This window comes from Geotrypetes seraphini, chromosome 1 (genome assembly GCF_902459505.1).
Source record: "Geotrypetes seraphini chromosome 1, aGeoSer1.1, whole genome shotgun sequence".
Taxonomy (NCBI): Eukaryota; Metazoa; Chordata; class Amphibia; order Gymnophiona; family Dermophiidae; genus Geotrypetes; species Geotrypetes seraphini.
Genome location: NC_047084.1, coordinates 121,208,609 through 121,222,636, shown reverse-complemented (window position 1 = coordinate 121,222,636; position 14,028 = coordinate 121,208,609). Strand labels below are relative to the sequence as shown.

Below are 14,028 nucleotides of genomic sequence, written 5' to 3'. Positions count from 1 at the left end.
GCATTTTTGGAAAGAGTGAACAAGTGATTCACCTCTATCCTTTCCCCTCCACTCATTATTTTATCATCTCTTCTCCAGTCGTTTTAGCCTTTTCTCATAGGGAAGTCGTCCCATCCTTTTTATCATATTTGTCACTTTGTCATTCATTCAATTCTCCCATGAGTTTATTCAGGTCCTCAAGCATTTTTCCCTGTCTGTCCCAGCGGGTTCACCTGGAGCAATGGGGGGATTATGTGACTTGCCCAGGGTCACAAAGAGCAGCGTGGATTTGAACCCACAACCCCAGGCTGTAGCTTTAACCACTGCGCCACACTCTTCCCTTCTCTGTACCTTATCTAATTCCACTGTACCTTTTATGAGATATGGTAACCAGAACTGCACATTGCAAGATCAGATTTGCCGCTCTCACAGTGGTCCTTCCATAAGGGACCGGATATAACACCTTCCATACTACAAGGCAAATGACCAGGGGATGCATGCTCCAAAGTGGACGCCATGGTTACCTTCCAGAGTTATTTTAATTTGCAGCACTGGCGTAAAGTCTTGGGTTTCTATTTCCTGTGCAGAGGTATGAAGGTTATCGAGAACCGAGCCACTAAGGATGAAGAAAAGATGGAAATTCAAGAGATGCAGCTGAAAGAAGCCAAGCACATAGCTGAGGAGGCAGACCGGAAATACGAGGAGGTGAGTCCAACAGCCGTCTAGGCTCTGGCTAGTGGCTGTGGAAACAGGCTGTGTTCTGACGCTTCGTATCGCTTTGGCTTGACAGGTGGCCCGTAAGCTGGTCATTCTGGAAGGAGAGCTCGAGCGCTCTGAAGAGAGGGCTGAGGTAGCTGAAAGGTGAGACCCTTCTGGGAGAGCGTAGCACGAGGCATCTCTCCTGACTCTTCGCAGGTCACAGTAGAGAATGACACGGTGACAAAATTCATCACCGTGCCCGTCCCCGCGGATAACCGCGGGAAACCATCTTCATGTCATTCTTTAAGGAGAGAGGGAAGAATCAGAGTATGAATGGCCACAACCACTGACCCGCAAGCTTTGTTTTGAAGAATGCTGGTGTAGAAGGACCGAGGTTGAAACAGACACTACAGAATGACATGGGATTATTTCCCGTGTTTATCCATGGGGATGGGAACGGTGATGAATTTTGTCACCGTGTCATTCTCTACTCTGCAGCCGTGTGTGTGCATGCATTTACCCTGTGTGGGAGAGAGGGTGTCAGTCCCGAAACTCTCACTCACTGTAACTGCATGGTGAATGCTGCTTCTCGGATCCTGTGCATGTGACCATTATTATCCCGCCTGACAATTTGTTCATGAGGTGTATGTGTTCATGACCCTGTGTAACCTAGTGTGAGAACAGTGCGATTTTCCATTTATACCAGAGTGTTCTTGCTCTTTGTTTGAATTGAATTACTTACCTTTCAAATCTGAGCTCAAGCTGAGTTACATTCAGGTGTTTCCCTGCCCCAGAGAGCAGGAAACATTGACCTGGTTCAGGTCAGGAAGCTTCAACTCACACATTGTCAGCGGTGCAGTTAAGAGCTGGAGCAACCTGTCAGACCTTCTCTTGAATTATCCGGGGGAGGGGGAGGAACCTGAGCCCTATTTGCAGTCTTCTGGGAAGCATATCGAAGCCCATATACAATCCGCTGAATCCCAGCCATTTTCACAAGCCATGGTGGTTGCAAAGGGATTATTTATTTTGTGGCAGTAGTTTGAATGTTTGACCTTTTTTCTCTCCCGCTTGGCGATACCTCTTTGACTGTGTCCCTCTTGGCAATCCTCCCGCTTCCTCTTAGCCGTGTCAGGCAGCTGGAGGAGGAGCTGCGCACCATGGATCAGAGCCTGAAATCCTTGATGGCGTCTGAGGAAGAGGTACTGGGAAAGTCAGATTTGCAGCTACCTCCCTCTCTCTTTCCTGTCACAGGAAGTTCCATTCTGAAGAATCGTCTTTCCTCCCTCTCTCCCTCACTCTCCTGACGCTCGCTCCTGCCTCACAGCTGCTTTTGGTATGGAGACTGGATTTCCACAGTGTGGGAATAAGGGGCAGCTCCGAACACAGTTTCTATTCATAATGGATGGGGAATTTACTCCATTCCTGGCCTGACTCCATCTGAAAGAGGATTAGAGCCTAGGGACAGACAGAAAGCCTGGCCTCTGTGGACTGAACTGTAGTGGCCTTACCACTATCTTAATTTCTCTCTCTCTCTCTCTCTCTCTCTCTGCTTTTCTCCTGCCTCTGTCTATTGTAGCTCACTGACAATGGTCAGCCCATCTCTTTTGTAAACCACTTAGAACCGAAAGGCTTTTGTGGTATATAAATAAAAAATTATGTTATGTTAAGTTTCTGCGTTTCTCTTGCTTTCCTCTTTCTCCTTCTCTCTTTCTGCTTTTCTCCTGCCTGTCTCTCTTTCTCTCCCCCTCTCCCTCTGCTTTTCTCTTGAACGTCTCTCTTTCCTTGTCTGCTTTTCTCCTGCCTCACTCCCTGTCCCTCTCTGCTTTTCTCCTACATGACTCCCTCTTTGCCACTCTCACCCTCTTTCTATCTCTCATCTTCCTCTCAATCTCTGCTTTTCTCCTACATGACTCCCTCTTTGCCACTCTCACCCTCTTTCTACCTTTCATCTTCCTCTCAATCTCTGCTTTTCTCCTACATGACTCCCTCTTTGCCACTCTCACCCTCTTTCTACCTCTCATCTTCCTCTCAATCTCTGCTTTTCTCCTACATGACTCCCTCTTTGCCACTCTCACCCTATTTCTATCTCTCATCTTTCTCTCAATCTCTGCTTTTCTCCTACATGACTCCCTCTTTGCCACTCTCACCCTCTTTCTACCTTTCATCTTCCTCTCAATCTCTGCTTTTCTCCTACATGACTCCCTCTTTGCCACTCTCACCCTATTTCTATCTCTCATCTTTCTCTCAATCTCTGCTTTTCTCCTACATGACTCCCTCTTTGCCACTCTCACCCTCTTTCTACCTCTCATCTTCCTCTCAATCTCTGCTTTTCTCCTACATGACTCCCTCTTTGCCACTCTCACCCTATTTCTATCTCTCATCTTTCTCTCAATCTCTGCTTTTCTCCTACATGACTCCCTCTTTGCCACTCTCACCCTCTTTCTACCTTTCATCTTCCTCTCAATCTCTGCTTTTTTCCCCACCTGTATCTTTCTCTGCTTTTCTCCTGCATGACTCCCTCTTTGCCACTCTCACCCTCTTTCTATCTCTCATCTTCCTCTCAATCTCTGCTTTTCTCCTACATGACTCCCTCTTTGCCACTCTCACCCTATTTCTATCTCTCATCTTTCTCTCAATCTCTGCTTTTCTCCTACATGACTCCCTCTTTGCCACTCTCACCCTATTTCTATCTCTCATCTTCCTCTCAATCTCTGCTTTTCTCCTACATGACTCCCTCTTTGCCACTCTCACCCTCTTTCTACCTTTCATCTTCCTCTCAATCTCTGCTTTTCTCCTACATGACTCCCTCTTTGCCACTCTCACCCTCTTTCTACCTTTCATCTTCCTCTCAATCTCTGCTTTTCTCCTACATGACTCCCTCTTTGCCACTCTCACCCTCTTTCTACCTCTCATCTTCCTCTCAATCTCTGCTTTTCTCCTACATGACTCCCTCTTTGCCACTCTCACCCTCTTTCTACCTCTCATCTTCCTCTCAATCTCTGCTTTTCTCCTACATGACTCCCTCTTTGCCACTCTCACCCTCTTTCTACCTCTCATCTTCCTCTCAATCTCTGCTTTTCTCCTACATGACTCCCTCTTTGCCACTCTCACCCTATTTCTATCTCTCATCTTTCTCTCAATCTCTGCTTTTCTCCTACATGACTCCCTCTTTGCCACTCTCACCCTCTTTCTACCTCTCATCTTCCTCTCAATCTCTGCTTTTCTCCTACATGACTCCCTCTTTGCCACTCTCACCCTATTTCTATCTCTCATCTTTCTCTCAATCTCTGCTTTTCTCCTACATGACTCCCTCTTTGCCACTCTCACCCTCTTTCTACCTCTCATCTTCCTCTCAATCTCTGCTTTTCTCCTACATGACTCCCTCTTTGCCACTCTCACCCTCTTTCTACCTTTCATCTTCCTCTCAATCTCTGCTTTTCTCCTACATGACTCCCTCTTTGCCACTCTCACCCTATTTCTATCTCTCATCTTTCTCTCAATCTCTGCTTTTCTCCTACATGACTCCCTCTTTGCCACTCTCACCCTATTTCTATCTCTCATCTTCCTCTCAATCTCTGCTTTTCTCCTACATGACTCCCTCTTTGCCACTCTCACCCTCTTTCTACCTTTCATCTTCCTCTCAATCTCTGCTTTTCTCCTACATGACTCCCTCTTTGCCACTCTCACCCTCTTTCTACCTTTCATCTTCCTCTCAATCTCTGCTTTTCTCCTACATGACTCCCTCTTTGCCACTCTCACCCTCTTTCTACCTCTCATCTTCCTCTCAATCTCTGCTTTTCTCCTACATGACTCCCTCTTTGCCACTCTCACCCTCTTTCTACCTCTCATCTTCCTCTCAATCTCTGCTTTTCTCCTACATGACTCCCTCTTTGCCACTCTCACCCTCTTTCTACCTCTCATCTTCCTCTCAATCTCTGCTTTTCTCCTACATGACTCCCTCTTTGCCACTCTCACCCTATTTCTATCTCTCATCTTTCTCTCAATCTCTGCTTTTCTCCTACATGACTCCCTCTTTGCCACTCTCACCCTCTTTCTACCTTTCATCTTCCTCTCAATCTCTGCTTTTTTCCCCACCTGTATCTTTCTCTGCTTTTCTCCTGCATGACTCCCTCTTTGCCACTCTCACCCTCTTTCTATCTCTCATCTTCCTCTCAATCTCTGCTTTTCTCCTACATGACTCCCTCTTTGCCACTCTCACCCTCTTTCTACCTTTCATCTTCCTCTCAATCTCTGCTTTTCTCCTACATGACTCCCTCTTTGCCACTCTCACCCTATTTCTATCTCTCATCTTTCTCTCAATCTCTGCTTTTCTCCTACATGACTCCCTCTTTGCCACTCTCACCCTATTTCTATCTCTCATCTTCCTCTCAATCTCTGCTTTTCTCCTACATGACTCCCTCTTTGCCACTCTCACCCTCTTTCTACCTTTCATCTTCCTCTCAATCTCTGCTTTTCTCCTACATGACTCCCTCTTTGCCACTCTCACCCTCTTTCTACCTTTCATCTTCCTCTCAATCTCTGCTTTTCTCCTACATGACTCCCTCTTTGCCACTCTCACCCTCTTTCTACCTCTCATCTTCCTCTCAATCTCTGCTTTTCTCCTACATGACTCCCTCTTTGCCACTCTCACCCTCTTTCTATCTCTCATCTTTCTCTCAATCTCTGCTTTTCTCCTACATGACTCCCTCTTTGCCACTCTCACCCTCTTTCTACCTTTCATCTTCCTCTCAATCTCTGCTTTTCTCCTACATGACTCCCTCTTTGCCACTCTCACCCTATTTCTATCTCTCATCTTTCTCTCAATCTCTGCTTTTCTCCTACATGACTCCCTCTTTGCCACTCTCACCCTCTTTCTACCTCTCATCTTCCTCTCAATCTCTGCTTTTCTCCTACATGACTCCCTCTTTGCCACTCTCACCCTATTTCTATCTCTCATCTTTCTCTCAATCTCTGCTTTTCTCCTACATGACTCCCTCTTTGCCACTCTCACCCTCTTTCTACCTTTCATCTTCCTCTCAATCTCTGCTTTTCTCCTACATGACTCCCTCTTTGCCACTCTCACCCTATTTCTATCTCTCATCTTTCTCTCAATCTCTGCTTTTCTCCTACATGACTCCCTCTTTGCCACTCTCACCCTCTTTCTACCTTTCATCTTCCTCTCAATCTCTGCTTTTCTCCTACATGACTCCCTCTTTGCCACTCTCACCCTCTTTCTACCTCTCATCTTCCTCTCAATCTCTGCTTTTCTCCTACATGACTCCCTCTTTGCCACTCTCACCCTCTTTCTATCTCTCATCTTTCTCGCAATCTCTGCTTTTTTCCCCACCTGTATCTTTCTCTGCTTTTCTCCTGCATGACTCCCTCTTTGCCACTCTCACCCTCTTTCTATCTCTCATCTTCCTCTCAATCTCTGCTTTTCTCCTACATGACTCCCTCTTTGCCACTCTCACCCTCTTTCTACCTTTCATCTTCCTCTCAATCTCTGCTTTTCTCCTACATGACTCCCTCTTTGCCACTCTCACCCTCTTTCTACCTCTCATCTTCCTCTCAATCTCTGCTTTTCTCCTACATGACTCCCTCTTTGCCACTCTCACCCTCTTTCTATCTCTCATCTTTCTCGCAATCTCTGCTTTTTTTCCCCACCTGTATCTTTCTCTGCTTTTCTCCTGCATGACTCCCTCTTTGCCACTCTCACCCTCTTTCTATCTCTCTTCTTCCTCTCAATCTCTGCTTTTTCTTACCTGTATCTCTCTATCCATCTCTGCTTTTCTCCTGCCTGTTTCTCTCTCTGCTTTTTTTCCTGCCTCTCTCTGTCCTTCTCTACTTTTCTCCCTGTGCCTCATTCCTTCCCCTTTCTTTCCTCCCTGGCTCTGTTCTTCTCTTGCTCTCATTCCCGCCGTGGCATTCTTTCTGTACTGGATACATTGATGGGTCAGTTGCTGTTTTCCTGCTGATATCTTTCTAGCTAATAACACCTCCCAAATGTAGCTTCCCATTTTGATCCTCATTGGCTTGTGTTAAGAGCTAAGGCCATTCCAAGGTCAGAATCCTTTGTTACTCTTAGTATCTCTGGTCTTCCTCTGGTGAATTTTGGACACTTTTTGCACCATCGACTGATCAAGTCCCAAGCGTCCTAAGAAGAGATGCTGATGCACTAGACTGTGCATGTGCGCTTGTGAGCTGATAGGTCAAAGATGGGCAGGCGTGGAGGTCATAGGTGAAGCCCACCTGAGCTCATATTTAAAAGTGTAACTGAGGTAGCCAGTCCAATGTAGGTCTCATACCAAGACAGCTATTTATTCCTCTCAATCTCTGTTTTCTAAAGGTTTTCTCTTTTTTTTCTCTTCCTGCTACCCATGGAACCTTTTCTGCATTTGTGTTTGTCTCACACCTCCTCAATCCTTTTTTCATTCCTGTATTCTGGCAAATCTTTCCTTTTGTGTCTGTCCGTCTTGCCCCACTTCTCCTTTTCTCATTCTTTCAATCTGGCGCATCTGTCCTGTGGGAAAACAGTAAATGTGGTGACCTGGAAGAGGAGCTGAAAAATGTCACCAACAACCTGAAGTCTATAGAAGCCCAGGCAGATAAGGTACGAGGAGTGACGGGGTAAAGAGAAGATGAGGAGGGATGGGGTACATGACAGGTGAGATAGGAGGAAGGTCAGGGTACAGGGCAGATTAGGTAGAAGGAGGGACGAGGTACAGGGCAGATTAAGTAGAAGGAGGGACAGGGTATAGGGCAGATGAGGTAGAAGGACAGATGGGGTAAGGGGCAAATGAGGAGGATGAGTGATAGATGGGAGGGGCAGATCAGATGCTGGCTAGATCGAGGTAGGTAATGTAGGTGGATTGACAGAAGGCTTATAAAGTGGTTGGGGCAAGATAATGTAGGAAGAGTGATATGGATAGGGCAGAGTGACAGGTGGGAGGGTGCAGATAAGGTAGGCAGAGTGAAAGGTAAGGGGACAGATTGGAAGAGCAGAACAATGGGTGAGGTGGTGGATAAGTTAAGAGATGTGAGTAAAATGAGAATGGTAAGGTAAGAATGGACACAAGGGTTGCTGGGGGTATGGAACAGAGGTGTGTGGATGGATGATGAAGAAGAAGGAGAGATTAAGGGGTGAGGGAAGGAGAGGAATGAAGAAGGGAAGGGAGATATAGAGAAGGGGGAGAGAGGTGGACAGAAGTGTTGGGATGGAGAAGTATGAAGAAGGAGGGGGACAGAGGGATGGATAGATATGGGGGACAAGAAAGCTTGTGACAGGCATGTGGGATCTCTTAGGGAAAGGAGGAAAGAGTGGATGGTCAGACTGGATGGATCTTTTATCTGTCATCATGTTTCTATGAGGATGGAAGGGGCTGAGGGGTAGAGAGGTGATGATTAAGGATGAGGGATGGAGAGGTGTGGGATATGCTTTGATATAACACCTATGTGAAGAAAGGGTGGATGGGGGAGAGATATATAGTGGGATAGAGAGGAAGAGGAGGAATGAGATTTGAGAAGCTTGTAGAGGAGGCTGAAGAGCAGAGCCTGATAGCTGACCTGAGTCTTTCTTTGTACAGTATTCTTCAAAGGAGGATAAATACGAAGAAGAAATTAAACTGCTTGGGGACAAGCTGAAGGAGGTAAGATTTCTCCTGGGTTTGGGCCCTAAAGAATGAATTGTCAAAGAGTTTAATGAGCTAATTGTAGGAGTGCTCTTGCTACCCTCTACTGTTAAAAGAAATCCTCCTCCCTACTGCCAAGAAGGTAAATTAGGCCACTGAAACACTGCAGCTCTTCTAGGGAGGACAGGCCACCAATGCTTTTGCTGCCCAATGAGATTGCATAAATGGTAAGTAGGCTCTTTACATTGACTCGTCTCCCCCCATCACCACCACCACTCAACATTGCCCTCTCTCTCTTCCCTTATGCCCCAGTCATCTAGCTTTGCCCCATCGCTCCCTCCCACCCCACATCCCAACCATCCAGCATGGTCCTATCTCTCCTCCCCAGCAGCACCATCGGTCTCTCCTCTCCCCCTTGTTCACTTATTTGCTCACCAGGTCCACTGCTTCTTCTAGCCTGCAAGTTGGTGAGGCGATACCAGCACCACCAATAGCTCAGCCGGTCCAAGAAACAGGAAATTAAATCAAGTTTTAATGTAACTTCCTGTTTCTGGGTCCGGGGCAGTCAGCAGCAGTATGTTCGAGGCAATATCCCTCCGTGCCTGCCTTCTGTTAGCTATTGTTGCTGCCGTGACCACCTTGCAGATTGGGAGACACAAAATGTATAGATTTACTATGTATGTTTACAGATGTACTTTAATAAACCTGGCATGTACACTGCAACTGTGCCCCAGGGATGCCCTAAGAAGGCCCGTAAAACAAATTGTGTAAAAGTGGGTGTAGTCTTGTGAGATATCAGCTTTCTGATCGTGAATATCCCTGCACCATTTGTATGAGATTCTTTCTACATATGAAATATGCTTTCTTCATGGAAACCCATATATAAATTACCCGCACGGTAAATTTGAGTATTTGGGGGTCAGATTGGCTGATATTCAGCCTGCAATATTCAGTGGTTTTTAAGCTACTGACCACTTCAGGATGAATTAAACCTGTATATTCAGTGCTGGACCATGTCTGGTTACTGGCACTGAATATTTGAGTCACTGTGGATACCCATATGTTACACTAGGCACTGAGCGATATTCAGACTGGTGTCCATGTAGCTCAGTGGATAAAGTTAGGGCAGCCTTTTTGCTTTCCTAAATATATTCATTTACTTACCATGTTAGCAGACTGAATGTCACCACTTACTAGGATATCTATGCTCTGCTTTTAACTCCCTCCTGGTGGGTAGAGGACCACTGTCCAGTTGAGTGCCATTGACTATTCCCTCCCTCCCTCCCCCCCCCCCCCATCTCTTCTTATCCTACTCAGTGAGAGCCTCTCTTGGCTAGTTAAACCCTTTTGAATATTAGGCCCTATGAAGAAGCTATTTCGGGGAGGGGGGATTAAAAGATGAGATGACAGTATGGGATTTCAGAGTGTTTGTAGGATCTCTGGCAATGGATACTTCTGAATTTGGTGAATAATTAATCCCACGTCACACAGTGAGAATTCTGAAGCAGATAATACTGCAGGGTGGGGAATGGTATCCCATTGCCCAGATATTTCTAAGAATGATCTTGTAAGACCCTTGACACTCACAATACCCCCTTCTTTCCATTCCTCTAGGCATTACACTGTGGGGGAGGGGGGGGCAATAATCAAAAGATATCTTTAGATAACTTGGGAATTACACAGAGATTTTAGCTTTTAAAAATTCCCCCACCCCCACCCTCACATTTGCAATATTTAAATTTTAGCCAGTGAACTTATAGACCAGATAAAATGAATACCATAAAAAAGTGATGCGATTTGAGTTTAGCCAGACAAGTATCCTTATCTGGGTATATTTAGTGAACTTTGCCATTCAGTCTCAGCATGTGTGTGAAGCTCCTGGTATTGATGGTTTCTCAGTGTATTACTGGCACTTGTCACATTGGTGGTTTATCAGGCAGACTCTCTTCTGTGATTTGATCTTCAGTTTTTGTCTTTTACAGGCTGAGACCCGTGCTGAGTTTGCTGAGAGATCCGTAGCAAAATTGGAAAAAACCATTGATGACTTAGAAGGTAAATGGCAATCTCCCCTGCTTAACCTCTCTAATGCTCACTGTTGCTGTAGTTCAGTCAGTCAGTGCATGTAATGCTCCACCCGGGCAGTAACAGCCATCACTTCCTTTTTCATTCTTCCCTTCTCCTCTCCCCTCCCCTCTTTTTCTCTTTCCTTTGTAGCATCGTTCTTTTCTTTTATTTCTCTTATGTTTAATTTTTCCTTCTTTTTCTCATTCAACCCCACCTCACCACCTCTTCTCTTCCTGTGGCTGCTGTCACGCTTCTCACCGCTCCTCTCACTCTGGGCCCTGGCTGCTGTCACGCTCCTGTTGCTCCTCTTGACTCCGGGCTGTGATGTGTCCTCCTTCAGACGAGGTTTACGCCCAGAAGATGAAGTACAAAGCTATCAGTGAGGAGCTGGATAATGCCCTTAATGACATCACCTCTCTCTAAAGCCTCTTCTTTCCATCTGTTTGTCTGTCTCTCCATGACATGGCCCCGCTTTCTCTTTCACTGGACATGAGCTCGGGTGTACTGAGGCCCTGCCTTTGGGAGTGGTCCTGTGTTTCTCTTTGTGTATTTGGGGGGGGAGGGGGGCGAGTGTCTTATCTCAGGTCGGGTAGGGGACTTTGATATGTTCTTTACTTGCAGATAGCGGAAATATATTTTGTGACTTTGAAGAATTATTTTGCTGGTTGGATAGCAGACAAGCCTCTGTCCACACCTGAATTTTGCTTTTGTGGGAAGATCCAAAACCTAGCCCAGGTGGCTCACATGTAGGGTCCTTTTCTGGGTCTTCCAGCAGACTAAAATGTGGCTTTGCTTTTCTGCTGTTTGAAATGGGAAAGGATCCTACAAGGTGGAACCAGGGTAGGGAGGGTGCTGATTTTAAGGTTCTCTTCCTCCTGCTTCATCTGGGAGAGGCTGAGGTACTCGGGATAGGTCCTGTGTTTATTAGGAGGGAGAAGGAAAGGTTTAACTCGCTAAGGAGCTCTTCCTGGAAAAAGCAGTAACTAGCAGAGAAAACAGTGAGGGCAAGAGAGGCCCCTGCAAGTGCTGGAAATCGTCAAGGCCTTAGCTGGGCTCCTAATAAGTGGCAGTGCTTTTTGCAATTCTGAACATAGATCTTCAGCCCTAACCTTGACCGACCTTCAGGCTTGGTACAGATCTATCCTCAGTCCTAATTCTGATGGACCCTTAGCACTCAATGACTGACCCTCAGCCTGGACAGACCTTGAGGCCCTCTTTCCAGATTCCATGAGATAATTTGGAAAGAATTGGCAGAAGGGAGGGGCTCAGGCACATGTTTTAGTGTGAGGGGGAGGGGGAGGGAGGCTTTCTCATTAGAATTGGATTTAGCTCACATCTTTCTCAGTCCTAGTTTAAGGTCAGTTACATTCAGGTATTTCCCTGTCCCTGGAGGACTTACAATTGAAGGCTGTACCTGAGGCAATAGGAGGTTACGTGACTTGCCCAAGATCTCAAGGGGCTGCTCTGGGGTGCCCCCTTTTGTCTAGCTCTCGAGGCTCTCCTGAGATGGGGCACATAGTCTCCCCAGAACTGAAGTGTGTTGTCCTCTGTGTTCTCCCTCCCAGAATAGCTGCCTCTCTCCCCCAGTCTGTACTGAGGTATATTGGTTCTATGCTGTCCTGGAAGGGGGTACAGTGCCCCCCCAGTACTGAGATGTGTCCATTCTGTGCTGTGCTGTCCTCTTCTGTTTCATTGGTAAATAAAATTTGCTCTCCATGGAATAAACGTTTCCTCTGTTTCTCATTCTTGGTTTGCATGTGGTCTTTCTTTTGGGGGGGTGTTTTTTTTGCATGTTATTTATATTCATTGAGTCATGTGGTTTCCTGCAACCAATCAGATATTGGCATCCATGAACATTCCACTACCTCTTATTATATATACAGTTGTCTCCTGCATGCCCTCTCACTGTATCCGGCCTGGCTGTAAACACTCCCCCCCCCACACACCACCATATCAAGCCTGGGTGCTCTCCTTTCAGTACAGTATATCCTGCATGGCTGCCCTCCTCCCCACTAGATCCAGCCTGGTTACTTCTGACTCTGTATCCAGCCTAGCTTGTTCTCCTTACTACATCTGGCCTGGGTACTCTTCTCTCACATTAGTGTATCCAGTCTGGCTGTCCCTTATCCCCCCCGGGCAGCCTGGGTTGTCCCCCTCACTATATGTAGCCCGCCACTGTCGCTCTGTGCAGCCTGGCTCTTCTATTTCCTGCTCTGTGGACACAGATCTTTATTAAGAGATTTGGGCTGGTATTTAAAAATACTAATGTGGACAGCTTAGATAAACATTTTTTAAAGAGCCCTTGTACAGACCCGTTGACTAAATTCTGGTTGGACATCTGCTAATATTTACACATTTTACATTTAGAAGGAGCCATGAGAAAGTGGAAATATTCAGTTGCTTTGCAGATAAATGTATTTGTTTATGTGGACTGGGTAATTCACAGTTCTACCTTTAAAGGGGTAACTGATTTCTCATTAATGGATCAGGCTGCTGAGTGGCTGAGTGAATAAAGGTTCTCCTCTCCCTCTCTGGTGACCCTGTCAGTCCTCAGCGTGTGAAGAGATATGAAAGGAGAAAGAGAGACATACAAGACCCGTCTTCCCAATAATCAGTTCCAACTTATGAGACGTATTTAGGCAGTGAAGGTGCAGGGCTGCTGCTTGTTCTCCGGGTGGAGAACTGCTGTCCAGTCACCCTCAGGCCCCGATGCAGTCAACTTTCAGCATGATGGTTCATTCACAATTTCCTACGATAGTCTTACTCCCTATACAGTAAGGGAAAAGAAGCAGTAAAATCACTGCAATGAAAGGTTGCACAGTGAGCATGCAAAACACTGAATAGCAGACCAATGGTCCATCAAGCCCAGTAGCCCATTCTCACGGTGGCCAATCCAGGTCACTACCCAAGGTGTAGCAATATTCCATGCTACCAAAACAGGGCAAGCATTGCATGATTTTGGACTGTGGTAGTGCTGAATCTTCACACCAGCTCAGAGCTGGGTTAAATATGTAGCAAGGGAACAAAAGCCTATGTTTTGTCCTCCCCATCTCTCCTGACATCATGAAGTGCTCTGCTTTTCTCTTACCCCTTCCCCAGACACTCCCACCCCCTGGCAGCCTCCATAGTGGTGGACTGAACTCCCCAGGGCCAATTCTACTTACCTGGTCTGGAGAGGTGCTCAGTGGTGTCCATCCTCCCTCACCATTGCCATCTAAAGTTATTATTATTATTATTATCTTAGAACAGGGGTAGGGAACTCCGGTCCTTGAGAGCCATATTCCAGTCAGCTTTTCAGGATTTCCCCAATGAATATGCATTGAAAGCAGTGCATGCAAATAGATCTCATGCATATTCATTGGGGAAATCCTGAAAACCCGACTGGAATACGGCTCTCGAGGACCGGAGTTCCCTACCCCTGTCTTAGAAAATGGCGACACTTGACCCGTATTCTGCACTGGATGGACCACACTACCAGGATCAGTCTGTCAAATAATTTAAAAGCTCCTTTGTTGGGAAACTTGGCCTTATTAAACATAGTAGAGAATATCAGCAAAATACATTTGATATTGTGAAATAGCAAAAATGAATTCAAACACACAGCCTAAAAAACTTCACAAGCGATTCAAATAACCCATTCATGCAGATCCAATGTAAT

At 46.2% G+C, this 14,028-nt stretch overlaps 1 protein-coding gene across 8 annotated transcripts in view; it reads left to right on the top strand.

Annotated features, from left to right (window-relative positions):
• LOC117357113 (tropomyosin beta chain) overlaps positions 1–14,028 on the top strand; it is a 63,576-nt gene that overhangs the window by 39,153 nt on the left and 10,395 nt on the right. For 2 of the 8 annotated variants that reach the window (XM_033937408.1, XM_033937445.1), the window contains 5 exons: positions 567–684; positions 770–840; positions 7,213–7,288; positions 8,262–8,324; positions 10,289–10,358. In XM_033937408.1, the coding sequence (XP_033793299.1) occupies positions 567–684; positions 770–840; positions 7,213–7,288; positions 8,262–8,324; positions 10,289–10,358 (398 nt within the window). Of the gene's footprint in view, positions 1–566; positions 685–769; positions 841–1,801; positions 1,878–7,212; positions 7,289–8,261; positions 8,325–10,288; positions 10,359–10,710; positions 12,116–14,028 lie in introns of those variants that run through there. The other 6 variants (XM_033937427.1, XM_033937464.1, XM_033937454.1 and 3 more) reach the window with 5 other exon arrangements.